The sequence below is a fragment of the Lolium rigidum genome, chromosome 3 (genome assembly GCF_022539505.1).
Source record: "Lolium rigidum isolate FL_2022 chromosome 3, APGP_CSIRO_Lrig_0.1, whole genome shotgun sequence".
In the NCBI taxonomy this organism is placed as follows: Eukaryota; Viridiplantae; Streptophyta; class Magnoliopsida; order Poales; family Poaceae; genus Lolium; species Lolium rigidum.
Window position 1 is genome coordinate 341540248 of NC_061510.1, and position 27604 is coordinate 341567851.

A 27604-nucleotide genomic window follows, 5' to 3' on the forward strand; every position below is an offset into this window, starting at 1 on the left:
AGTGATTCTTCCGCTCCAGCATCCAGATCGGTGGCAATGGCCGGCAACCGTCCTACTCACAGTTGCATAGCCTACCACGACGAAGCAATGCCGTGTTGGAAATGAGAATGTCACAACTATAGCAAAAATCTGTACCAAACGGGGTCGACCATGCAGGTCGATATTTGCCGATGAGTACCACTGACGTTTCATATTTGTGGTTGTCACACAAATACACAAAGTCGATGACAAAGAAAAGAACAAGGACATCACCACTTTTCGGATGCAAACGACGATGTACCCAATTTTGTGGTTGTCAATTTTTTCTGGTTGACCCGGGACGCCCGCAAATAGTGCTATGTCACCGATTTTTTCAGGCCCTCGGGACGGACCCTGAACCAAGAACCAACGACATATTTTTTTACTTTTCGTGTCACCGGTACGCGTCGCGGAGACCAGTTCACGAGCTACCGCTGGCGATCTTTTTTTTTTTTTGCCCGTTAGTGGTTCGGCTTAACACCAGTGGACTTTCACTTTCGCACCATGCGAGCTATAAGCCTTTTCACAATAGTGGTTAGCCATGTGGTTTTGCTAAATGTGTGGCTATGAAACTAATCTAGTAGCTTGATTTATCAGGAGGCATTTACTTCTAGTTATTGCAGAGCCATTCACTAGATTGACCAGAAAAAAGCACACCATCGTTTACTTCTAATTATTGTAAACATTTAATGAGGGTGTATTACTAGATATACATGTTTGAGGCCTATATTATCTGCTCATCTTGAAGCTTTATTAACGGTGCAAATTTCATCCTCCCGCGTCCCTAGGTTCCAAAAATCCGCATCACCAATTATACATAATATTTTATTGTTATATCTGGATTATATTATTACGTTGCAGGGTTAAGATAAGACGGACTTATCAACTGTTGCCCGTGGATGTAAGCTAAAAAAAATGCCTAGGCGTTGCCACCAACCAGGAGGATCTCCTGCCGTCATTGCCACCTACGGGAGATGAGGCACCGTCACCCTTTGTGTTGCGGATCGTGCCCTATTTAACATCATCTTGTTCGGCGGTCAAGCTCTATTTTGAATCATCTTGTAAACCAAAAATGCCACATGTTCGGTCAGATTATTTCCTCAAGACGCTGATTGATGTCATAGCATCTTTAGAAATGTCCCTAAAGATTTAGCTCTTGATAGGACCGCATGAAAATCAGGAAATCATAGTTTACTCCTTCTCCCTCCCTTCGTTCTGTTTTGATTCCATATCTAGCCTACCCTAACTTGTTTGGAAAAAAACTTTGATATTTTAGTTTTTTTTGTATTGTATAATCTATAAGTCACTAGTTTTTAGATACCTTATTATACATCATCTATTATTCATTTGGCCCCCCAAAAAAAATGATATGCAAGATACCGCCATTTATTTTTGGAGGTGTGCCCATCCTCCAGTTTATTCATGGATCCACTACTAATTACTCATGCATGCCTTCGAGACGGCTATATTGTTGTACATGCCCTGAGACATGCGAGAGAAAACTGGCCTCGAAGGTATCTACGTGGTCGCGAGGAAGCGGCACGGACACCTGGACCCCGCCACCCGGCGCTCCTAAAAGCGATATCATCAACACATATTCCACCCGGCTCGGCTGCCCCCACCCGAAGTCCACTTCGTACATCATGTGCCGGTTCGACCCACCCAGCACCGTAAGCCTTTCCCGCGTTAGTCCTCGGATGATCTCCACCCACCGCTCAGCGTCGCCCAACGGGTCCTCCTTCTCCACGTGCTCGCGTATCGCCCGCTGAAACCCTGCCGCAGCACGCGCGAGCCCTTTGTCGTTGTCGCCGTCGCGGCAGAGGAGGTCGCCGGTCGTGGCACGCACGTAGTGGACCTTGACGCAGTTGCCGAAGAAGCTGGGTTCCAGAGGTGGGCGCAGGCGACGGCGGCAATCCGCGGGGAACGACACGTACTCGTCGTCGTCGTCCGCGGCAGCGCTGTTCACGGACCTGGCGCGGACGATGGATGTCCACAACAGCGATGCGATGGCGACGTAGGTTGTTGGCGGCTCCGGCGGGTGGTTCTGTTCGCCGTCGCCGTTCTTGGCCTGAAGGAGTTGGATGCGCCGCTTCAGCGACTGGATCTGGCCAGCGGTGAGAAGGTAGGTTCGTTGGCTCAGCCTCCTCCAGTCAGGATCTGGGAACTTGTTCACCTTGGGCAACTCCGGCCCGCAGAATCGAGCCAAATTTCGCGCCCCAGCCTGTGCTTTTGGGTGCCGCAGGATCCCCGCCCGGTCAAACGGCGCAGCAGCGACAGCCAGCGATCCCTCTTGCGACGTGGTCGACCAAGCCCGCATGAACTGCCACAGGGACCGCCCGTCGGCCACCGAGTGGTGCATGACCACCCCAACCGCTACGGCGCCGCCTCCGTCTGCTGGGCGCGTGACCTGCACCGCGAACGCGGGGGCAGGCAGCCTGCCCACCTCGAGCTTCGGCACGAGCTGCAAGAACGCCTCGATGTCGTGCTCCTTGTCGCGGGCGAGCCGCTGCATGTCGGCGGCGTCGCCGGAGTACTCTGCCTCAACGAACCTCACGCCCGGGTTCGAGGAGCAGTCGATGACGAGGTCGTGGTCATCGGAGCAGGCCGTGATCTTGCCGGCGAAGGGTGCGAAGACAGCGAGCGTGGCGCCAAGGGAGACCCGCAGCGAGCTAACGAGTGACCGGAACGGCGGGAGGCTCGTGCCGTCGTAGAAGAAGAGCATCTGGGGCGGCCATAGCGCGAGGAAAGAAGTGTCGAAGGGCGAGAGCTTGATCATGGCACCATGTCGCGGCTGATCGGTGGTTTGCGCCGGCTGGACATGGGTGACATTCAGAACTCGCACACGGATGTTCATGGCGACACCACACAAACCACTACGTAGCTGCAGCTGGATCAGTGGTTTGTTTTATCAAAATACGAGAGTAGATTTGTTTGATGTGGGGTTGCCTTCTGTTTCCTTTATATAGCCTCTCCTCAAAGCTACGACAACTTTACGGATTAATTTTTTTAACCCTAACTACAATGGGCTTATTCCAGCCTGAACAATTTATATAACAAACCTCTCAAGAGAATACAAGGAGAGGATGTAGATAAGTGGCATGATATAAGAAGATATAGTGGCCGAGTCACCACATTTGGCTTTTGTGTGGCGTTGCTGCATGTTAGACACTCCAGGATTCAAGGATATCGGCAGAAATTATCCGTGCAGCTTAAGTGAAGCGGTGAGCGGCAAGGTGCAGAGTTTTCTCCTGGTAGTCTAGTCGGCCAAGTCTTGCGTGGGCGTGTGCATGCCAAGGGAAAAGAGAGTCATCTCGGTCGTGTCCTTCTGGTAGAGAACATGAAACCGGGCTAGCCTAAGTGCATGTAGAAAACAAGAAGAACATGTGCTCCATATTATTGGGTTTGATTTCCGTGCGAAGAGAGAGAAGCAATTAAAGTGCATTGGAAACATAGGTATACACTCTTTTGTGGATAAAGTTTAGAGCTAGATGTCCACTTATTTATGGACGGAGGGAGTAGGTGAACAATGAGGTGTTCACAAACTATCATCAAGATTTGGTCGAACAAATGCAGAAAACAATTGACATGATGATGAACTAAATTTTATATGATCTATAGACATGAGAGGGGCTAAATAATGGAATACCGAGGTGCGGCGAGATGCGTTTCGGCGCCGTAGCTTCAGGCCTTCAGCTAAGTGCGTGAGCGCTGTTGTGGTTCACCTTCGTCGGCAGGTGTCGAGCGGCACAGAGGAGGCTAGAAGGCAGAAGCCAAGCCGCGGCAGGTGCAGGAACTGATCGATCGATCTGATCTGGATGCTAGCGAACTAGCGAAGGCTGCAAATCAACTAATTCCATTGTCCTAGCTCATAGGCCCAATTAATAACTGGGCAGCCTAGGCTGATTTCTCTATCTTTTTTCTAAGAGCAAGTTTAATAGTATAGCCAGCTGCTGGCTATAAGCCATGTGCCATGTCATTTGTAGCTAACATAGAGCCAACATGTATAATAGTGAGCTATAATCATGTACTACTTTATCAATGGATAGCCCACATTTCACTCTCACAAAGTGCCTAAGAGCACGTGCTAGAGCTGGCTCTTGCATGAGAGCCCACTCATCTTCTCTCTCCTCCTCTCTCTCCTCTAACTAAGCATGAATATATTATTTTAACCCTTATAGCCAGCTGACTAGGACTTATTGTACTTGCTCTAATGGGCTTTGCCGTTTATGCCTTAGTGAATGAGCCTTTGTCTGGCCATAGGGGGGCGAAAAATAGCGAGCAACCTTAAATACAGCTAAATATTTGCGATCCAGTAATCGCTCCTTTTTTTTTAGATCAAACGGCTGCGACTTTATTCAAAACATGGCATCATCGTGTTCACAAGATACCCCGGGTACCCCAACCCACGAATTACATCGCTTATTCCCACAGCCATCTTTTGCTAAACTATGTGCAGCCCCATTACAAGCCCGACGCACATGCAATACCGAGTGATCAGCAAAACCTCGCAAGAGAAGCTTGATCTCCTCGACCAAAGGCCCATGAATTGACATGTCCACCTCTCTTGATTGCAGCTTTATGACCGCCCCCATGCTATCCGTTTCCAGCTCCAGTTTGGCGACTCCCATCTCGCGAACAAGGAGCATTCCTCGACGACACGCTAGGAGCTCAGTCCTCTCAGCATCGCACACAGAGGAGAAAAAATGGCAGGCTCCATCAACAAAGCCTCCATGGTGATCCCGAAGGACCACACGGCCACCTCCATAAGCTCCACTCAGTGGCATAGCACCATCTGTGTTCGCCTTGTGCCAACCTAACGCAGGGACAGACCATTTGCACGGTAACGTCGGTTTAGCTGCTACCTTGGACTGCGCCGTCGCCGCCCATTCTTCAGCCAGAAACATAGTCCTTCTCATCCCCCCTTGAATCCGTCCCTGCTTTCACGGCAATAGGTCATGATGATTACATAGAGAAGATAAACCATCTACCTATTTAACACCCTGCATGAGCATCGCAAAAGTGTTCACTTCCCATAAAGCTGAAATTATAGAGCTCAATTAAGCGCCAATATTGGAATAATCTTGAAATCAGCACTCCAAACCACAAACCAGGTTCCTCATTTTTTTTAACATCATTTTTTTGCCACAGAAACGAAATCCGCATGTCGTGGTTGGTTGGCTTTTACTAGATTCGTGGTATAGTATCTGAACTACTCGGCGGTCATTTATGCTATACCATTGTTGGAAGGTGTTTTGAGCATAGTGTGAAGCGGAAGTTGAGGATCAAGAAACTCCACCAAAGAAATGAACATTTAGATAGTGATGATGCAAAGGGTGAAAAAAAAGAGAGAAAACCCGATGTAAGAGGATGTAGAAGGACAATAAAAAAAAAGTCGAGCGCGTATATATGAACCCTCGACGCCCATGAAGGCATGAAGCTTCGCAGAGCAATGCTATGAATACTCGAAGGACTTTAGAGAAATCCTGATTACGTGCCGACATATGATCTGCCGGCCGTGTGTTCTCCCAATGATCCGTCGGCAGAATATTATCTGCATCCGACGGGTCATGCAAGCTCAGTCCGGCGGCTCCAACATAGCGCCGGCGACGCGAACGTTTCACTGGTAGTACGTACAGCACGTACGTACTTGGCCCAGTACACGCCGTACCAGCAGCACGAACCACTTGTCCTCTTGCCGATCGACTTCTCGGCCGCGCAAATAATCGGACGCCGATACGGGGGAAGAAGACAAGCTAGGTAGGCGCCTGCGTGCCTGCGTGCAGGCTGCGGCCGGCCGGCCTCACCGGTCGCGTCGCGTGGATTGCCTGTTGTCGCCGCAAGCGCATCTCCTCCTAGTGGAGGCATGGTACGTACGGGGAGTCCGGCCGGCGCGTGGTGCAGCGCAAGCATATGCGGCGTGCGTCCGGTCGCCAGCAGAAAAGGGAGCCGCCTCGCCCAGTGGAGGTACGGCGGCCGGCGCGTGCGCACCACGGCCGGCAGACGTAGCAACGCGAGCGCGCGCACCAGGATCGGGCGTCCAATGCGCCGGCGTGTAGCCCAGCCCCAATAATTGATCCGGCCCTCTTTTCTTCCACGCTTGTCTCGGTGCGCGCTGCAGGCGGGCAGGCAGGTAGGCAGCGCCATTGTATGCGTGTGGCAGTGTACGCGCGCGGCTGGCCCCGGCGAGCGGGGCGCAGGCAAGCGGCCAACCGAGGAGACACACACGCAGGCACCGGGCCGGGGGCTGGGGGACGGCAGGCAGCACGTAGCAGCAGAGCCAGGGGCGTGGTCAATTTGTGGCAACAGAAAGGAACCCCACTCACTTGCTGCCTGCCCGGCGCGGCAGCCGGCGGAGCAGCCAGCGTCCAGCCGTCGAAAGATCCAAGGGGCGCTGACGCCGGCCTATGGCTTCTCGTCGGCTGTACCCCCCGTTTTGCTCACCTCCGTTTTACGGGAAACGTTTCAAGCTGCCGGGCGCAACACTTCGGTAGCGCGGCCAACACTTGGCACTTGGGAGGATATTATCAAGCGGGCTGATCTGAATTCGTACAAACGTGTCACTTATTTCGGATATTTAGAAGGGCATATATACTATCGAGATCCACCCAAAAAGAAGTGGTTTGTCTGAATCAATCAAGCCGACAGCCAACAGCCCGATATGTAATTGCCACCGGTTCTTCTGGGAGAAAACAATTGCAAAGTATAATAATTAAAGCTAAACTTAACCTTGTATATAAACCCAAAAAATGGGTCTTAGTTAGCTAAGGCTTCATTTGAAAATGTAGGAGCTTTTCAAAAGACTTATATATTTTTACATATAGATTTTGAAGCTCTTTTTTACCATAAACAATCTTACGAAATTTTGTAATTATATATTAGTTTCATCAAAAATATGAAGATGATTCTAGTCGAAAACACAATAAACTCAGCGCAAAAGTGTGGAGTAGAATGCACCCAAAAATTAGTGAATCCAGTAAACTATTGCAGTTTAGTACAAATAATAAAAACTATATTTAGTTTAAAGTTGCTATAGGCACCAATATAAGCTGGCGGTCGACCGCCAGGGGCTTAGGGAGCGATCTGCTTCCGACAACCCGATTTGGGAGAAAACGCGTTTTCCCTTTCCTGGTAAGTTACGTGCGGGAATTCATTAACACATTGTGGACCACGCGTAGGTTACGTGTCGTACGGTATTTGAGTTGTATCGCACGTGCATTGATACGTCTCCGACGTATCGATAATTTATTATGTTCTATGCCATATTATTGATGATACCTACATGTTTTATGCACACTTTATGTCATATTCGTGCATTTTTTGGAATAAACCTATTAATAAGATGCCGAAGTGCCAGTTGCTGTTTTCTACTGTTTTTGGTTTCAGAAATCCTAGTAACGAAATATTCTCGGAATTGGACGAAATCAAAGCCCAGGGGCCTATTTTCTCACGAAGCTTCCGTAAGTCCGAAGGAGAGACGAAGAGGGGTCACGGAGGGGCCACACTATAGGGCGGCGCGGCCCCCCCTTGGCCGCGCGGCCCCGTGGTGTGGGGCCCCCGTGCCGCCTCTTGACCTCGCCCTTCCGCCTATAAAAAGTCTCCGTGACGAAACCCCCGGCACCGAGAGCCACGATACGGAAAACCTTACCGAGACGCCGCCGCCGCCGATCCCATCTCGGGGGATCCAGGAGATCGCCTCCGGCACCCTCGCCGGAGAGGGGAATCATCTCCCGGAGGACTCTACACCGCCATGGTCGCCTCCGGAGTGATGAGTGAGTAGTTCACCCCTGGACTATGGGTCCATAGCAGTAGCTAGATGGTTGTCTTCTCCTCATTGTGCTTCATTGTTGGATCTTGTGAGCTGCCTAACATGATCAAGATCATCTATCCGTAATTCTATATGTTGTGTTTGTCGGGATCCGATGGATAGAGAATACTATGTCATGTTAATTATCAAGTTATTATACATGTGTTGTTTATGATCTTGCATGCTCTCCGTTTCTAGTAGAGGCTCGGCCAAGTTTTTACTTTTAACTCCAAGAGGGAGTATTTATGCTCGATAGTGGGTTCATGCCCGCATTGACACCTGGGGAGTGACGAAACCCCTAAGGTTGTGTTGTGCTCGTTGCCACTAGGGATAAAACATTGGCGCTATGTCCGAGGATGTAGTTGTTGATTACATTACGCACCATACTTAATGCAATTGTCTCGTTGTTAGCAACTTAATACCGGAGGGGTTCGGACGATAACTCGAAGGTGGACTTTTTAGGCATAGATGCAAGTTGGATGGCGGTCTATGTACTTTGTCGTAATGCCCAATTAAATCTCACTATACTTATCATGTCATGTATGTGCATTGTTATGCCCTCTCTATTTGTCAATTGCCCGACCGTAATTTGTTCACCCAACATGCTTTTATCTTATGGGAGAGACACCTCTAGTGAACTGTGGACCCCGATCTATTCTTTAATACTGAAATACAAATCTGCTCGCAATACTTGTTTTACTCGTTTTCTCTCGCAAACAATCATCTTCCACACAATACGGTTAATCCTTTGTTACAGCAAGCCGGTGAGATTGACAACCTCACCTGTTTTGTTGGGGCAAAGTACTTTGGTTGTGTTGTGCGAGTTCCACGTTGGCGCCGGAATCTCCGGTGTTGCGCCGCACTACATCCCGCCGCCATCAACCTTCAGCGTGCTTCTTGGCTCCTACTGGTTCGATTAAACCTTGGTTTCTTACTGAGGGAAACTTGCCGCTGTGCGCATCACACCTTCCTCTTGGGGTTCCCAACGGACGTGTCAACTACACGCATCATGCATAAACAATTCCCTTTGTTGCACGCGAGGATTTGAGAGATGTACGTTATTTTGCTTCCCGTATGGTCGTGCAATTCCCTTTACTCGTTGTCCAAGCAATTTCTATGTATTGGTTTTTTTTAATTCTCTTTTTGGGCTAGTGAAATTTTAGGGTTAAAAAAAGGGAGGGGGGCAAGAGAATGCACTTGCAATGAAATGAACTACGACTTGCAACATGTAGGAACAAACAATTCCCTTGTTCCACAATTCCCTTATACGAGAAAGGAGGTAGGTAAATTCTGTACGTAGGTGTTGATAAGAAAATACTAACACTATTGTTAAATTTAGGAGGATAAGGTTGCTAAAACATTGAGTTACCTGTTGATGAAAAGTGAATGGGTGGGTTGATAAATATGTTACCTTGTTCCCTTAAAAAAACAAAGGACCAAATTTTCTATAAATAAAAGAAGGAGGTAACAATGAAAAGGGTTGGTAAAACATTGAGTTAGATATTGATGAAAAGTGAATGGGTGGGTTCACAAATAGGTTTCCTTGTTCCCTTAAAAAAATAAAGGACCAAATTTTCTATAATAAAATAAGGAGGCAACAAGAAAAAGGGTTGGTAAAAGATTGAGTTACTTGTTGATGAAAAGTGAATGGGTGGGTTGATAAATATGTTCCCTTGTTCCCTTAAAAAAACAAAGGATCAAATTTTCTATAATAAAAAGAAGGAGGTAACAAGGAAAATGGTTGGTAAAACATTGATTTACCTGTTGATGAAAAGTGAATGAGTGGGTTGATAAATAGGTTCCCTTGTTCCATTAAGAAAACAAAGGACCAAATTTTCTATAATAAAAAGAAGGAGGTAACAAGGAAAAAGGGTTGGTAAAATATTGAGTTACCTGTTGATGAAAAGTGAATGGGTGGGTTGATAAAATAGGTTCCCTTGTTCCCTTAAAAAACAAAGGACCAAATTTTCTATAATAAAAAGAAGGAGGTAACAAGGAAAAGGGTTGGTAAAACATTGAGTTACCTGTTGATGAAAAGTGAATGGGTGGGTTGATAAATAGGTTTCCTTGTTCCCTTAAGAAAACAAAGGACCAAATTTTCTATAATAAAAAGAAGGAGGTAACAAGGAAAAGGGTTGGTAAAACATTGAGTTACCTGTCGATGAAAAGTGGGTGGGTTGATAAATAGGTTCCCTTGTTCCCTTAAAACAATAAAGGACCGGTTTTTTTATAATAAAAAGAAGGAGGTAAAAAGAAAAAGAGTTGGTAAAATATTGAGTTACCTGTTGATGAAAATTGAATGGGTGGGTTGATAAAGAGGTTCCCTTGTTCCCTTATTCCTAGCACGCTCACTAGCATTCGGCAGCGAACAACTAACTGATCACCACCATGTTTCTTGCTGCCCGCCACGGAAACAACAACGCTGCAATGCAACAAAAAACAAATGGTAAAGCATCAAATGCAAGCAAAAAAAAATTGTAGGAAAACTCCATTACACATTCAGCAAAACACAAATGGAGGGATACAGTGTGTTCATCATTACCAGATAACAAAAACACATGATAATGAGAAAAATTCTTAGTGACATCAATGATAACAAGTCGAAAATCAAATAACAACCCAAAAAAGGGGTTGGTTAATATATCAAGCCCACCCAAAATATCCACTGTAAAGAGAAATCAAATCAGCACCAGCAACAACATATGGAGGGGTACAATGTGTTCATCATTACCAGATAACAAAAACACACAATAAATAAGAAAATTCTTAGTGACATAAATGATAACAAGTCGATAATCAAGAACGGCCCAAAAAAGGGGTTGGTTATATATAAATCCCACCCAAATCCCCACTGTCGATAGAAATCAGCACCACCTCTGACTAGTTGCTGCTACAAACCCTAAAAATTATTCACGAACTGTAGTGCAATGGGCTAAGCATATCTACAATGAACATCCCCCAAACAGAGGTTTGAACCGAGCGACGGAGCAGGAACCTAGGCGGAGAAGAAATCCGCCCAACAAAGTGAACAAATAACCATGGATATCTACACAAAAATCCCATCAATTTTCGATATACGGTGGAACAAACCTCGCCGGACAACCAAATCGGCCGGCGACTACTACATCGAACCAAATCTAGCAACTAGATCCCATTCAAATACTAACCTTACAACGGCGGAAACGATTGACCCTTGCTTCTGAACTGAGAGCGGAAGAAATCGAGGTCGCGCGCACTAGCCACAGGGAATCGGCCCCTCGCCGTCACCGTCGCCCTCTCCGTCGGAGTTGAATGGAAGGAGAACAGGGTAGAGAACAGAACGGGCGGAAGGAGGGGAACGCAATTTCCGATTTGAAATATTTTGAAAAAGGCGGGCCGAAAAAGGAAAGTCGAACGGTTACCAGAAAAGGAAAGAGACGCGGCGCGTTGAAAGGGAATTGGAGTCGCGCTATCGCGCGAGCGCTCCGCGCCGACATGAACCAACCGCTCGAGCGGTTGAGTGCCAAGGAGGGGATACCAAAGATATTAGTGTAAATGAAGTCGAGAAAAAGAAACTCAACACAACATAGATCTAGAACTCAATATGCATGGAAATGTAAGTCATAAAAGACAATAACATGTTTTTAATTTAATACGTCATTTTGAGAGCAGGCGACTCTTTAAAGTTTCTAAGTTGGACTTTGAAACTTCAAAAGGTATCGTGATACAAGTAGCAAGCTCACATTGACCGGCTAAAGTTCTGTTATAATAAATGGGTTTGGCCCATGAGTATGCTTATGAAATTCCTAAGTAAGTCTCAAAGGCCCACATGTGTGGCAAGAGGTGGAGCTGAATTTTTTTAGTCCTACATTGATAGTGGAGGAGGAATTAGAATACTTTATCTAGTCGAGTCATCCCACTCCACTTAGCGTTTGACAGGGGAGAAACAGAACACCACATACACGCCGCTCTCCTAGCAAGGATTGGGCACTGGCTGGGAGTGAGCAGGTGTGCAACATGTGCGTGAATGTTCAACCGACATATGGGTTGTTTCCTTGTAGGGGCGCAACCTTATTTTGGTTTTCTAGCCTATAAGTTTTTGAGTTGGAATCCTAATTGGTTTAATTTAGATCCTGATTACGACACAAGATCGTCGACACTTACTCCTATATAAATCTACCATCCACTACTAGAAAGACACACACTAAACCGGGTTAATTAGGGTTTTGCCTCCTCTTGCTCTCGTGCCACCATCATAGTCTACTTCCGCCCGACCACTCGCGTGAACCAGTGAATGGTAGAGGAGGTCTACGGAACCTCTTGCCATTGTGATCATGTATGAATAAAGTTTTTAGGAAGCGCTTTGTGCGACTGCTCACATCATCGTCATGGGTCATGTCCCGACAAGTCTAGTGGTACCGCAAACCACCGTCTCCCTCGCCATCTTCTTGAACCAGTCTTCACCAGCGCTATCATAAAAAAATGTCACCAATGGCTTTTTTCATTTACAACCGAACTGTACGTCTAACATATTCCGATATACTCGTTTGTTATGGTTGTTGTTGTGTATGCATTGTTACTATTCATGTTGATGTTTGCATGTGGTATGTTCGAGTTTCACATAGTACTAGTTGCTATCCTCTTGTTTAATATTCTAAAATTAATCATTAAATTATTGCATAATTTTCCAACAAGCTCGAGGTGTAGGATTGGCTCTTACTCACCTTGTAGTTATCTCGAACCTCCTTCAACCCAGGTAAAAGCATACAAAAATTAACGGGTGATGATAACCCAATTGACTACATTAAGAAATGATGTATACTTTTTCTGTACAACTGTAAGAAATCTCACACATGTTAAAAGCTAACATGGATTTTCATATGGAATTCGGGAAACATAGACGATAACATAGGGTTTTAACTTTCATTGTATGTATCAAAGATAATACTACCTACTACTGTATGTTACTTCGATCAAGATAGGGCGAGCTAACTCTTTGACTCAAGCTCGATTTATTTTCTAACTAGTTACTCTCTTCGCGCGCCCACAAAAGAGTGTATCTCCAAGTTTCTTGGAAAGTTAAGATTTTTTAAGTTTGACCGTGGTTATACAAAAGACACCAATATTTATGCCATAAAATCAAAAACATTAGGTTTATGATAAAATATTTTCATTATCTACTTGATATAATCACTATTGGTATATTTTTGTGTAAAATTGTCAAAGTTGAAATAGTTTTACTCTCAAGATCGAAAGCTGGAAGTACGCTCTTTAGTGTATGGGGGGAGTACAGAAGAAGGCTCTCTCGGCTCATTTCTTTTCGAGTCAATCTCAAGCCTCGAGATCTTCTTGCAGCCCTTGGTGTAGCAGAGGAGAAAATCAAAACAAATATGGAGTTTCAAGACTCAATAAAATGATAACAGCTGAAAGTTTGTATTGTTACTCATATTTTAGAAGTTAACACTCAGTCGTTAGCAAGAAAGTAAGCTTGCCCTTTCCGTTCAGACTCCAAATCGACATGAACACAAATTAGCGGTTGTGGGGGTCAAAGTCTGAGTGTGTGGATCGCTCCTGTGGCGGTGTTGCCAAACAACTCACTGTGGTAGCTAGTAGAAATATCTTAGCACAAGCAGACCATTTATTTCTTCTTGCAAGTTGCAGCATGCACGTACGGCATGTACTGCTTGAAAGAAACAACGCTTTGTGTGCTGCTGCTCACATGACGTGCATATTCAGACGGTAGCTAGAAATCATATACTCCTGCTAATGTAGCGTGGTAGTACGTTGCTACTGCTTGGTACACTGCAAGCTACAAGTACACGGCACCCATGCAATTTAATTGTTCGCCTGTTCTTACGGCGGAGCACAGAGGCATTATTCTTCGTGCTGGCCACGGCATTTTGCTCGATACAGGGGTTAGGGAACGCTTGACATTACATGCATATAACAAGATAAATAACTGAACACGTTACTAGACTACGTACTTAGGCAAGTGAACAATAAGCTAGGTAGTGGATAGAAAATATACAAGCGACCAGGCTAGCTAGACAACGACATGCGGACAAGCTAGCTTCTTTTCCTCTTGACGCCGGCGGCCGCCGCGCCCTTCTGACCGTCGTCGTCGTCAACAGGGGCCGCCGCTGCTGCTTCCGTGAGCTTGGTGAGCAGCTCCCCGGCAGTGTCGGCGACGACAAAGATGTTGCGCGCCGCCTCATCGATGAAGCCCTCCTCGACGCCCTTGTCGAACAGCGAAAGCAGGCTGTTGTAGTAGCCATCCACGTTGAGCAATCCCACCTAATGCAATGGATCACACACCAACCGTACGTTACACATAGCTTTCGTTGGGAAATCCGAGCTATCAAGCTAGCTAGCTAGCGCCCTACAAATCACTGGCTAATGCCGATGCCAACCAATGTCTACACACATAAGACCACTGGCCTCGGCAATACATGAGAATAATGCAAGACGTCAGTTAAATACGACAAGCTTACAGGTTTGTTGTGGATCCCGAGCTGCGCCCACGTTATGATCTCCAACAGCTCTTCGATCGTCCCATAACCGCCTGTTATTTCATTAAGCAAGCTGCGCTTAGTTATCATCTCGATCTTCCTTAAACTTATGTTTAACTCCATACACAGGGGAGTACACTATGCATGACTTGAGTCGTATAGTGGCTAATTAAGAGCAGCAGTGTGTGACGTACCAGGAAGGGCGATGAAGGCGTCGGAGTGTTTCGCCATTTCTGACTTGCGCTCATGCATGTCCCTGACCACTTTCACCTCTCCCAACGTCTCCCCTGATACCTAGGAAGCGGTCCGTACGTACGTACACATAGTACAAATATGCACATTCAAAAACACGTTTCATGTGTGTGGTCGCAGCAACAAAAAAACAAAAAAGTTCGTAACTTTTATCAAGCACGCACATGCATTTCGTTCAGAGATAGCAGGAGAGATTCGCGCACTACATACCTCTTCGGGGAGGAGAGCGCTAGGGATGACCCTGCATAGATATGAGGCTAGATCGGGTTAACCACAAGCTACATTCATGGAGCTATAGGCAGGTTCGATGTGCTCAGAATCAGAGAGAGAGAGGGACAGACAATGTAGGTAGGAGCAGCTGTGTAGTGTTGGATTTACCCGAGGACATGGCGGCCGCCGTCGTGGACGGCCTTGGACACGAGACCCATCAGGCCGCCGCTGCCGCCGCCATAGACAAGGTCGAGCTTCCTCTCCACCTGCAAAGGAGAGGACATGGGGATCGAGTCAGAAACGTTGGCGCCCGAGTGGGAACCTGCAGCGCTAGAGAGACATGTACTATTCTGGGTTCAAGGTGGCTGCGCGCGCGGCTACTGGTCTGCCTACTAACTCACCAGCTGCCTTCCAAGGTCGAGAGCGGCGGCGCTGAAGGACGGCCGGTTTCCCGGCCTGCTGCCGCAGAAGACGCAGACCGCTCGCACTGGGCCCCGGCCACTGCCCCCGCCGCTCTCTGCAGCAGCCTTCTCCTGGTCTTGGTTTTCCTCCATGTGTTGGCCAGGCAACAGAGGGAGGCGGGGAGAGGGATACCCCGGCCAGGAGGATAGATGAGGGTGGGCGGTATCAACTATGGTGGCCGGCTCTCTCTTGAGGTCCCCTCGGTGCCTATTTATGCACAAGCCGTTGTGCATGCTATAATTGAGCTGCTATCGTACTACTTGCCTAATGATTAAAAGAAATTATCCCGACCTTTCCTGACTCCCAACCATGATTCTCTTAGGAAGCGTGACATATATATATACATGAGATTATATGTCGTCTAAATTTCAGGAGTTTGAAAACTGATTTCGCTCCGTTTATAATAAATAAAAGAATCACGTCCAAACAAGATTTAGATTTCTAGAAAATAATTTGTTTTAACACGTATCAGAGACACGGTGTAAGAAGACCTGCTCCATAACCATTTTCTTTCGAATGGTTCATAGGGTTCACGTTAGCCCCGAGCACCATCCCGAAGAAGTGCCTCCTCCTATTGGTAGGTCTCAGGCCTGCCACTCAGCTCCATAGGAAGCGAGGTAGCATGACACGAGAAAGGGATGTGGATCACGTGCTCGGGAACCACACAGAGGGGGCAAATGCCATCACCCAACCTGTACTGCTTCGCCACCTCGACTCTTTAGGGAAGGCAATCTCTAAGAAGCTGCAGACGGATATTTTAACCTTCAAAGGCGGTGGCACTTTCCATAAAGGAAAGTTCAATGCCAGAGTCTGCCAACAGAATAGGGCACGATAGACGACATGGCCAAGAATATATCCTAGGAGGATAAATGCCAAGATATAACATCTAGGTATCCCGATGGTGATTTGGCAGAGACTCTCGCAGCTCTGTCCAAGCTAAGGCTTCCTCCGATCCAAATGTGCTTCGAAACAGGATGCTCCAAGTCAAAATTTAGGTCGCCAACGAAATAATTAGCATCAAATACGACACTACAAGGAAAAAAAGCTAGCCACAATATCGCTAACAATGGCGCACGGTGATAGTGGTGCCCCACTTCTATATAGCAGTGGCGCACCACTATCAAGTTCTCCATTGCTAGCTCAAATACTAATGGCGCACTAGGTCAGGGGTGCGTCATTGGTATGTCTAAGAGGGGGCCCAAAAATGGGACCACATAGCAGTGGCGCACCATGCATTGGTGCGCCATTAGTACCTCACATACTAGTGCGCACTAGGTCAGGGGTGCGCCATTGGTATGTCTGGGAGGGGGGCTGAAAAATGGGACCACATAGCATGGCGCACCATGCCTTGGTGCATCACTGCTATGTGGTACCAAAATCCCCACCCCACCCCATCGCCTTTTCAATTTTGAAAAAAATGATAGAAATTTGAAAAAATAAAATCTTTCGAGATGGTCATGTGTTATGTGGTCTAGTTGTTAGGAAAATTAACAAACATTAATTTCAATATATTATGCAAAATGGTGTTATGCTTCGGTAAAATGGCTTTTCTGGTGCATACGACCTCCGATGAAAAAAAATCTATAAAAATGTATCTACGAAAAAGTTACCAACCGCCGACGGCCATTTACCAACTTTTAGATTCCTCAAAATTAAAAAGTAAATAGGAGTTTTTTCAATGTCAAGAAAAAAAATTAACCTTCCCTCCTCCAGAATTCAAAATGGTCGGCCACCATCTACCCCTACTACCCTCTTGTTCACCTCCCTCCTCCACACATTTCTCTTGTTCTCCTCTCCTCCATCCTCTTATCCACCTTCCCCATACCTCCTCCACGCATTCCTCTCGTTCTCCTCTTCCTCCATCCTCTTCTCCTCTTCATGTCCTACATTCTCTCATTCTCCTTATCTCCTCCATCCTATCCTTCTTCTTCTCCAACCTCCTCTCCTCCTTCCATTCCGGTGTCCCTCCTCTCTGGAGGTCCTCTCTTCCATCCTCTCTTCTCCTCCGTTGTCCATCCTCTCTTCCTCTCCATCATCTCCTCTCCGGCCTAGTCTCCTCCAACCTCTCCCACGGACCATCTAATTCGGAGAACAAAAATGAGCAAAAATGGTGCTAGATGAACAGGACAAATAGTTCTGAAAACAAAAACAAGCAAAAAAAGATCGCAAAAATAGATCCAGATCTAGATCTAGAATTCAAAAATAGCAGTGGCGCATCCTAAGAGCTAGTAGTGACGCCAAGGAGGGCTAGCAGTGGCGCACCATGTGGTGCATCACTGGTATATGGATTACGAGTGGTGCACCGCGCCACTGCTAGCACTTAGCATTGGTGTGGTAGTAGTGGCACACCATGGTGCGCCGGTGCGAGCAACCCGTGTAGAGATCCTGGAACTCTAGCGAGCTTCCATGGAACCATGAGTCTAACAAAAAAGGGTATCCCTCTCCATCTTCTATGGAGAAGTTCGTACCCAAGCGAATCTCATGCTCGATGGCCTTGAGAGATCTCCCGGAACCGAGTCCCCTCCCGCCGATCAAAGCTAGTGAAGGACGAACATGTAGGTACCCTAGCTCGTGCATCGCCTGTTAGTACTCGTCGGAAGATTGTTAATGAACCACGTGTTGGACCTTCATCCGATTGAACTTCATTTTTTAAAAAGGTATTACATAATTTGGGGATGCACACATGGTAATACTAAAGATGATACAAGCCATCGAGGCTAAAACATCAATAAACTACGTAGAATAAACAACAATGGGACAAAACCATCCAAACATATATGAAATAAACACCTATAACTAGTAGGAATTCTTCTGCAAAAACAACTTCAAGATGGAGAAAAAACACTCGCTGACGTCACCATATCCTGCCTGGGAAGACCAGGAGTCCAGGAAGGAGAGATAAACAAGCAACCAGACACGATCTATATGTTACAAAAACAGGAAACACCTCGATATAGTAGGAAAACACTATAGTTAAAAGGCGAGAACTCTCTAGCAAGTTATGGCGCCGGCAGAAAGCAACGACCAGGGGCCACTGGTTTGCTTCAGCTTTGATTTTCTAAACGATGATCTGAATTGGTTCAAAGATTTTTTCAACACTCGTCCGGCTAAACATACCTACGCCTCTGTCCGTAGAGTATGGAGGTACGTAGAAAACAAGACCAGGATTTAGGAAGATAGTGTGGTCTAGGACTAATGGCAATCACAGGACACACAACACACGGTTATTATTGTAACTCGTCTAGTGCGTAGGCCTTAGGCATTGTTTACCTCTATTTTCACACCTAGAGTTTTGAGATGTGAGTGGATTTTATGAATCCTTGCATTATACCTAATCCCCTCAAGTACACTTCCACCTCAATACACAAGTATGATGTTAGGCCATCCTTTTTTTTGATACTATCAAAATGAGAGGGTTTTTAGGAAGGATCGCAGATTAGGCCATCCAAAGTCTTCTTTGTATCGAGGATTTTTCAGGATCACGGATAATCCCCTCCAGTATGCTTAAGACCTTGTTCGGTTAGATGAGATTTGAAGTGGATTCAGGGAGGTTAAGGGATATTCAATACCTTGCAAGTTAAAATTTCCCCAAATCAACTCCAATACTCTTCAGTTCACTTGGTTTGGGGATTAACCAAACAAGCCGCAAATACACTTTCAATGCCCTAGAAGTAAACAAGACCTTGAACTTAATCTAATGTACACTTGTACACTGACAGCACATGGACCACATCAAGCGGATTAGGCCATCCAGAACCTTCTTAATATTTCTAAAAAAAAAACCTTCTTAATAATCCCCTCTAATCTGTTTGAATACTCTTAGAATACACTAGAAGTAAACAATGCCTTAAGCTATAACTAATGTATATGTACACTGACAGCACATGGACCACATCAATCAGACGTTTTATCACACCACATATACGTACAGAAGATCCTCGTGTAATGATATTAAAATACAGCAAAAGCCACCGCTTAGTCAAAATAAATATATAAATAAATGGTTCGTTTTGTTATCATGGGCTAGACGTTTTATCACACCACATATACGTACAGAAGATCCTCGTGTAATGATATTAAAATACAGCAAAAGCCACCGCTTAGTCAAAATAAATATATAAATAAATGGTTCGTTTTGTTATCATGGGCTAGAGGGTTCCTCCGCCGCCTGCCCGCCGTCAAAAAATGGTTCGTTTTGTTATCATGGGCTAGAGGGTTCCACCATTTAAACCAGTACTATGGAATTAAATAGTAGTTTCTTATCATGTAGTAGATAAGATGTGACGTGATAACAATAACATAGTACTGCTTTAAATGGTTCCAAAAAAAGGATGTTAATTTACTTATGGGATAATTAGCTAATAATTAAATATCTATGAACCGGAATGTTTATAAATGGTGTATGTTAAATACTTACCAAAGATTTACAGGATATGCGTCTACTCGATCATATAGTAACGGTCGTATATAATTTTCTAATCAATTTGTACCTATGATATTTCTATTCAAAACAATTTTCCTTCTATATAAGGGTAGTATATCTCTCCTCATATCTCACACAAAAGTATGTCGTTAGCCAATAATACCCGTAAATCTTTAGCCTTTTCTAGATCCTTGTGCTACCTACTTGTAGTAATAAGTTTCTTTCAAATTATCCAGGTTAGTATGCCAAGAAGAGAGAGGCGGTCGGGTGTCGTTCACATCGCAAATGACAAAGAGCGTGACGTCACTTTCTACAAGAGACGTTTTGGCTTATTTAAAAGTGCCGCTGACCTCTCTGCCCTCACTGGCGCTAGGGCTTCTGTCGTACTAGAGACGGACAATGGAAAGATTCACTCATTTGGTACACCATCAGCGAAGCCCCTTGTTGATGCTTACTTATCAGGAACAGCTCCATACATCGACAAGGTGAAAGAAGCGAAGATTGCACAAGTGCAAAGTGAAGTGGCTCGGTTGGACATGGAGAACACAACCAAGGATAAAACAATGCAAATCTACATCGACCGTATGAAGAAGATGCAAGATGAGAACCCGTGTATTGCAGCAAACCTTATCCTCTTGAAGGATGAAGATCTTGATCTGGAAGATCTCAGTACACTCTTCAATGACCTCTCGCGGGTCCAGGAGGACTTGCCTCCATTGCATCATGGCCATCAGCCCCAAATTAGCCGCCAAAGCATGACAAGGAACATGCTACCGCCAGCTGGCCTATCATATGATCACATGCAGGCTACTTGTTTGTCGAAACAGTCGCCATGGTCTCACCATCCTTCGCAACAACAGTTGCTTTCGGTTCCACTATCATCACCACCACCACCAGAACAAACATTGGCTCCACTTCACACCGTGGAGGTACCAAAAATTCTCCATACTGCACCATCGGCTTCGCCACAACAATTGACTTCCCTGCTACAACCGGTTCCTCATCTAATACACAAGCTACCTCCACGGCAAGATCGACACCTTCCGTGCTACCCAAGTCCTTGCAACACGGTGCAACCACAACAGAACTACGTGAGTCATAACATAACCTTCAAGCATAATCTGGAGGACTCTGCATTATCAGTCAACTCCGGTGTCAATAATTTTGCAATTGATGGCCTTGTTGGTTGTGACTCATGGGGCTATCCTCTCTCAAATAATGTATACCGCAATGGATTCCTAGGGGTGGAGGCTTGCATGGGCTATAATGGTACCAATGTAGGCCAATCTTCCATGGAAACTAATGGACCGCCAGAGTATTCTTGTAGTAGGCAAGATGAGGATATCCATGCATTGTACGGAGGGCATCACTAGATGCTAGTCACATCCATTAAGTATTCATGCTATTTATATTTCCATTAGGTAATTCAGCCTTTTTGAGGCACCAATAATTCATGTTCATTGTTTTAGGTCTTTGCCATGAAGATTGTTTCATATGTGTGACCATTACAGCTCTATATCAATGTATTTCCTATATACAAAATAGTAAAAAGAAGAGTAGTGTTTAGATGTTGCATGACGAAAGTGAAGCAAGAGGATTTAATACCCCTCTTATGATATTGTGGGCCAAACATTATTAACTAAATTATAGACATGTGTTGTGCTTGCTAAAATAACCAAAACAATAGTCCAAACCTCCTCCCAAGAGATGATCATTAGTTACTTGTTCCAATGGCCCAATACTACCAACAGCAATAACAATCCACTAAGGCATTCATCGAAATAAATCAATTTTTTTCAGTAGATGCCAACATGTCTTTCGATTAAACCAGAGACCTAATAGAACTCTGAAATCAAGAAGCCCACCAAAATTTTCCATCAATATCATACATCCACCGTTACCAACATAAAAAAGCACCCACAAATCTAGCACTCCATGAACATATCGCTAAGTGACCTCTTATTTAGCGCATGGCATTATCTCCGATCGTCAAAAACAATTACTATAAACTTAAAACGGAGTGTCAAGTGTTAATTGGTGTTTAGAATGTATGTTAAATATAGGTGACATGCCTTTTATTATATAGCAGTTCACAAAAATTTAATGTCCTGAAGTTAGGGTCCTAAAGGTACATTTTGTGATCATTTTGTATAAGTATGCTATTTCTGCACTTCACTTGAATGGTGCCATGTGTTTAGGAGAATCCAGGTACTTGAAGTGACTATTGAGAATTCAGCATGTAAGCACCTGTTATTCTTTCTCTGGCCTGTATATATGCATGTCTGCGACACTGTAGTAATAGACTAATAGTTAGTGGAACTGAAAATTTTAGCAAAAGAGCGTTCTGTTATTTTGCCCTTTGATTATCTGAACACTTTTTTATTCTTGCATTTAATTTAGCCGCATACCTATATTATCTCTATTTTGCGGTATTAGAAGCCGATGGAGATTGGTGGATGATAACTTAATGATTAGTTAGGTGTTTGTACTGCATTGAAAATTTCATCCGTTTGTAGTTACCTGAATTATAAACTTCATCTAAGAAAATAATTTAAAACTTCAGAGGTTTCTACTACTTTCACACTATCTCCTGATGTACACCCCTATAGTGATTATAACTGGAGAGTTACATGTAAATATAAATTGTCTATGACTTGATACAAAAGTGATGATTAAATGGAACCTGGAGATGTGCTGGTTCTGGAAAGAGAGAACTTGAGCACCATTTGGTTTTCAGAATCCTTTTGGGCATATGCATATGGTAGTAACTACTACAAAAACTATTGTACCACTGGGAACCACTTGGTGCTTTCAAAGTTCAACTGACAGCTGAAGTTGAATTTGATTTACATATGAGATTTAAATGATGCTATTGCAATGCTACTAACTGAAACATCATATAGAGCTAAGCAGCCGGTCTATATGTATAAGGTAGCCAGAATGTAAGACCGTAACACATCCAACGCCGCCCGGGTGGCGGTCGGGAGGCGCCACCGCCAGAGTGCAAGGTGGAGGGCCTTCCGCCGCGGACCTCGAGGTGGAGGACCTTCCGTTCAAGACGAGATTGTTGCGGCTCTTCCATATGGACGAGATAGATGGCGGTTGCGAACTCTGCGACGTGTGTAATGGCATACCCTCAGGGTTTTGCTTTTTGGATGATGTGTGTTGGTGTACCGTCAGGGAGTATGGCCTTGTTCATGGTCCCCCCTTCATCGTAGGTATAGCGAGTTGTCGCTAGGAAGGAGGCTTCGAGTTGATCTTTGTATTCCCCTTGTAAGGCATTGCATGGAGGCTGGGGCTATGCTCCTTGATCGAAAAAAAAATGGACCAGAGGATCGTCGCGACCCCCATGTGCCAAGTAGCGTCGGGCACAGGGAGAGGTGGCCGGAGGTCCCAAATGAGAAGCGCCAGACTGGGATTGGGACATCCAGACAAGACCAAACATCCGCCGCCAGGTGAGAGTCGAAGAACAGGTGTCTACGGTCTACCCGACTCCACAACGGAGCACGCGGCGCAAATATCGGAGGGGGCACAGCTTTTGTAGAAGAGGTTGGCGCGGGTACTCAAGCGGTCGATGTCGACGAGGTAGGCGAAGATCATCAACTTCGATGGGAGGCGCAAGGATCAGGAAACGGAAGCGGATGCGTCCCGGGGGCGGACCGGAGAGAGCATACGGTAAGCCTCACGCGAGCAGAAGCGAGGCGTCGAAGGGGAGTCAATGAAGCGTTTGTCGGGGTCAAACCCGAGGTGTGTGCCGTCGATGATCCAGCGCACCAAGAGAAGCTCGGCCCCCGCAGCTGAGGTAAGGCGGGGCTGCAGATCAAGCCCCAAGGTGACCACAGTAGCCACCGAGGCATGCCGACCATATACAGCTTATTGATTTTAGTATCACACCTCTTGTACCAGCTTGCTTCTCCACCGTTATTCTAAATGTATTGGATTCAGGCTTACTGTTGCTGCATCCTCTTGCCTGTATTTCCTGGAATGCCTCATTGAGGTATTCTTCCTTCAAACGACTTCTCATCCAGTAATATCCTTTTGTAGAACATGTAACTCATATGCTCTTGGGTATTGTGCTGGACACCTGCCTCTTTAAGTTTAGCGGTGGCACCAACTTTGATGCAAAGGATTCACATAGAATTTTATGGTAAACCCAAATACCATAAGTAGGATAGCGGGATAGTAGACCTCTGCATTTTATCAGAAACAGAAACATTTGTGGAAATACCAAATTCTTGGCTATGCCAGGCTCTTATCATGTGGAGAACGCAGAACCCCAGATTCAGCAACATATGGTTATAATAATGTCCTTCTACTTCAGAGTCTTATCATGTGAAAATCCCAGGCGCATAATTGTAACTAGCATGTGTATATTAATATCCATGCTCTTCTCCTAAAGTCTCAAGCTAATTGGCGTTTAGAATGTAAGGAGTAGTTTATTCAATGCAGGTGCAATGTATTTTGTTCATGGGACAGTTCATCGGAAAATAATTTCCTGAAGTTAGGATGCTAAAGGGACACCTTGTGATCATTTTATAGAAGATTAATATGCTATTTCTGAACTTCACTTGATTGGTGCCATGTGGTTTGGAGAATTCAAGTCGTTGAAATAACTGTAGAGAATTCAGCATGTTAACGGCTGCTATTCTTTCTCTGACCCATATATACGTATGTGTGCAACACTGAATTTAGCAAAAGAGCATTCCGCTATTTCTGCGCTTCATTTATCTCAGAAGTTGTTTTGGTATCCATCATTTGGGCCTTCAAATCCTGAAATTGATTTTGGAATTTTATAGGTGGGCTGTTTGGTTGCCACAGAATTGGACCGTCATTTTATTTAGAAAATCCAGCAAAATGACGCCATGGGTAAACACAATTCTGAGCTGAGACTTCTCATTCACGTTTCTCTATGGAAGCTATTTACAAATTCAATATTGAATTCTGCTGTCATTTGCAATTTCTATGGCAACCAAACAAGTGTCTATTTTTGGAATTACAATGTAAATGGTTTCAAAATGCTACAAATAAAATAAAAATCTAGCTTCCAAACGACTTCTTAATGTTTTTTGCTACAGCATTCAATTTTGGGCATTACAGGTCACAATACAGTCGTAATGCTTCCTTGCAGGCTATGGCGTAGTTCCCTGAACCTCTACCTCGGAGCTAACATGCAAGGAAAAGTTTCGAGAGAAGGTGGAAGCATGCCAGAGAAAATTTTGGACATTATATCAAGGTAGCTGATAGGAACTAGGGTCCTACCATGTCTCGGTCTCAGGTTGTAGGGGTGGAAGGGAGAGTAGCGTGGACGACGGCGGCTGGGCGCCGTGACCGCGCGAGGAGGAGGGAGGCAGTGGAACAGGGAGACGGCTAGGGTTTAGGGACTTTGACTCCTGAGGGAGCCGGCAACAAATATGTTTATTGCTTGTCTTCATACGTAGGGATTACATGTGTTTATATAATAGGCTAGCTAGTCCAAAACCCTAGATAGCTTGAACTAAGAGCATCACTAGTAGAGCCCTTAAACCCTCAAATCTTCAAAGCATTTTAAGGGTTGAGAATTAACATTTTTTTGGTACTTTTGAGGGGTGAAAATAGGGACAAAGACTAGAACCCTCAAACCCTCAATCTTTTAAGGATTTGAGGGTTCTAGTCTTTGCTGCAACCCTCAAACCCTCAAACTGTGACATCAATTATCGAATATCCCCTAGTAATGCATATCACAATTATCCCTGATCAGTCGTCGGACTTGTCCAACCAATTCTGTGTATTAATAACTGCACCCAACACCCAAATTCGAACACATGAGCTTGCCTGCGCGAGCACGGCAACATGGAACTGGTTGGAGCAACAGCGACACGAGCAAGCCCCCGTGGTGGAGAAGTTGCTAGGAAATCGCCATGAATCCTAAGCTACCCCGCAATCCGTTGGGCCACCGCAGGAACAAAATCGCGGCACCGAATCGGCCGACTGCCCCAGCACACGCTCGAGAGGAATTCCCCTTGAGTAGAAGACCAGAAGCAGCAGGAGAACGCAGACACGCCGGCCGCACGGAGCGAGCAGCAATCCGAGAGCGAGAGGGGACGAAGGAGGAGGAGGCGATGGTTACCTGGTGAGGGCTCGGGGCCGGCGTATGCGTACGCGCCACCCCGCCCGAGTATGCGGGCGGAGGAAGCGGAGGTGGACGGCGAGGGCGGGGCCGAGCGGGATGCGGCCCTCCGGCCGCGGCGGAGCCTGGCGTCGCGGAGGCGGGCGAGGGAGGAGACGGGGCCGGGCGGGATTGAGTTGGAGCGGGGGGGAGGGAGGCGACGGAGGAGGCGGGTGGGAGGGCGGAGGTGGCCGGCTCCATGGCGTGGGGCGGCCGGCAGTAGCGGGGGCGACGGGCGGGGCGCGGGGCTGAAACTTCTCTCCCGCGCGCGCGTGTGGGGAAATAGAGGTTGTAGGGGTTGGTCCTCTCCAACCCCTACAACTACAGGTTGGGAGGAGGAATAGGGGTCCGTCCCTTAAAAAAAATTGAGGGTTCGAGGGTTAAGGGGTTCTAGTCTACGTCGTTTTTCGATCGAAAACTGTAAAATAGCGGTTATTTTTTAGGATTTGAGGGTTTATGGGTACTACTAGTGATGCCCTAAGCCCTTAAACCGACCCACTATTGGGCCTCTTTCGGGTATACTAGAGCCCGGTCATAACATCTCTCCCCGCCTGCGCAAACAACTCGTCCTCGAGCTAGATATCTGAAACTGCTGGTGAAACTCCTCGAGCTTCTCCCAGGTAGCGTCCTCCAGTGATAGGCCTTCCCACTGGACCAGCAGATGACACACGCCTCGACGTTGCTGCGCCTACAACACCTTAGCAGGTCATGGAAGCAGGCGTCCATCAGAAGTGGGAGGAAGTGCCGGCAGCGCTGCTGGTGGTTCACCACAGTAGGCCTTCAACAAGCCCACATGAAAGATGTCGTGGATGGGAGTGCCCGCTAGCAGCTGAAGACGGTATGCGAGCATGCCGACACGCTCCAGCACACGAAAGGGGTCTGCGTAGAGAGGGCCCACCTTGTGGCGCGCGGGTCCAGGGACTGCGTCGTCCTGTGAAGGAGGCGCAACCACACCCAATCGCCCTCCGCGAACTTCGCCTCGTGGTGATGAGCGTTGTAGTATTTCTTGGCCAGATGCTATGCTTAGAGAAGACGCTGGCCTGCCTCGGCCAAGATCTCGTCGCGGGTGCGGAGTAGGTCGCCGGCGGCCTCGGTCCGACACGTCCCGGGCTCGAAAGGCAGCATAGACGGAGGAGGGCGCCCGTAGACCACCTCGAAAGGCGTGGTGCGCAGGGCGGAGTGATAGGAGGTGTTGTAGCGAGTACTCCGCTCGGGCAAAGCTTCACTCCCGCCGGCCGAAAGAGATCACGCCGGACGTGACCGGTGAACACCGGACCAAGGCCGCTGACGATCGAAGAGGGAAACACGTGCAAGCGGACAATGCCGCCGAAGAAGGCCCGCGCCACAAATGCGGCTGTATACGGTCGAGAGCGATGAACTGCAGATACTTGGAGAAGAGATCAACCACCGTGAGGATGATAGACTTGCCGCCCACCTTGGAGAGACCCTCGATGAAGTCCATGGAAATATCAGCCCACACCTGCGAGGGCACATCAAGCGGCTGTAGTTGTCCGGCTGGCCGCAGTGTCTCCGTCTTGTTACGCTGGCACGTCACGCAAGACCGCACCCAGTCGCGGACCAGCGTACGATTGCCCGAGATGTAGAAATCAGCACGGAGACGGTGGAGTGTCTTCTGTACGCCCTCGTGGCCAGCAGAGTGTGCAAGAGCAGGGCCTAATGGCGAAGGTCGTCGTGGTCCGGCACGAAGAGGCGGCACCCGTGGAGAAGCATCCCATCGTCCAGGCGCCAGAGCGCCACCAGCTCGATGGCTTCAAGGCGCTGGTGGACCCTAGGCGTCTGCG

The 27604-nt window shown here is 46.6% G+C and overlaps 2 protein-coding genes across 2 annotated transcripts; both read right to left on the bottom strand.

Moving 5' to 3' along the window:
• Positions 1-1456: 1456 nt before the first annotated feature.
• Positions 1457-2872, bottom strand: LOC124697145 (anthocyanin 5-aromatic acyltransferase-like). The gene has a single exon (XM_047229777.1). It carries the CDS (start codon positions 2870-2872, stop codon positions 1457-1459), a length of 1416 nt encoding a protein of 471 aa, XP_047085733.1.
• A 10995-nt stretch (positions 2873-13867) lies between these two features.
• Positions 13868-20374, bottom strand: LOC124697146 (probable cytokinin riboside 5'-monophosphate phosphoribohydrolase LOG4). The gene is made up of 7 exons (XM_047229778.1): positions 20365-20374; positions 15174-15310; positions 14941-15038; positions 14773-14803; positions 14505-14604; positions 14293-14363; positions 13868-14095 (listed from the first exon to the last, which is right to left on the bottom strand). Exons 1-7 carry the CDS (start codon positions 20372-20374, stop codon positions 13868-13870), a joined length of 675 nt encoding a protein of 224 aa, XP_047085734.1.
• Between the last annotated feature and the right edge of the window lie 7230 nt (positions 20375-27604).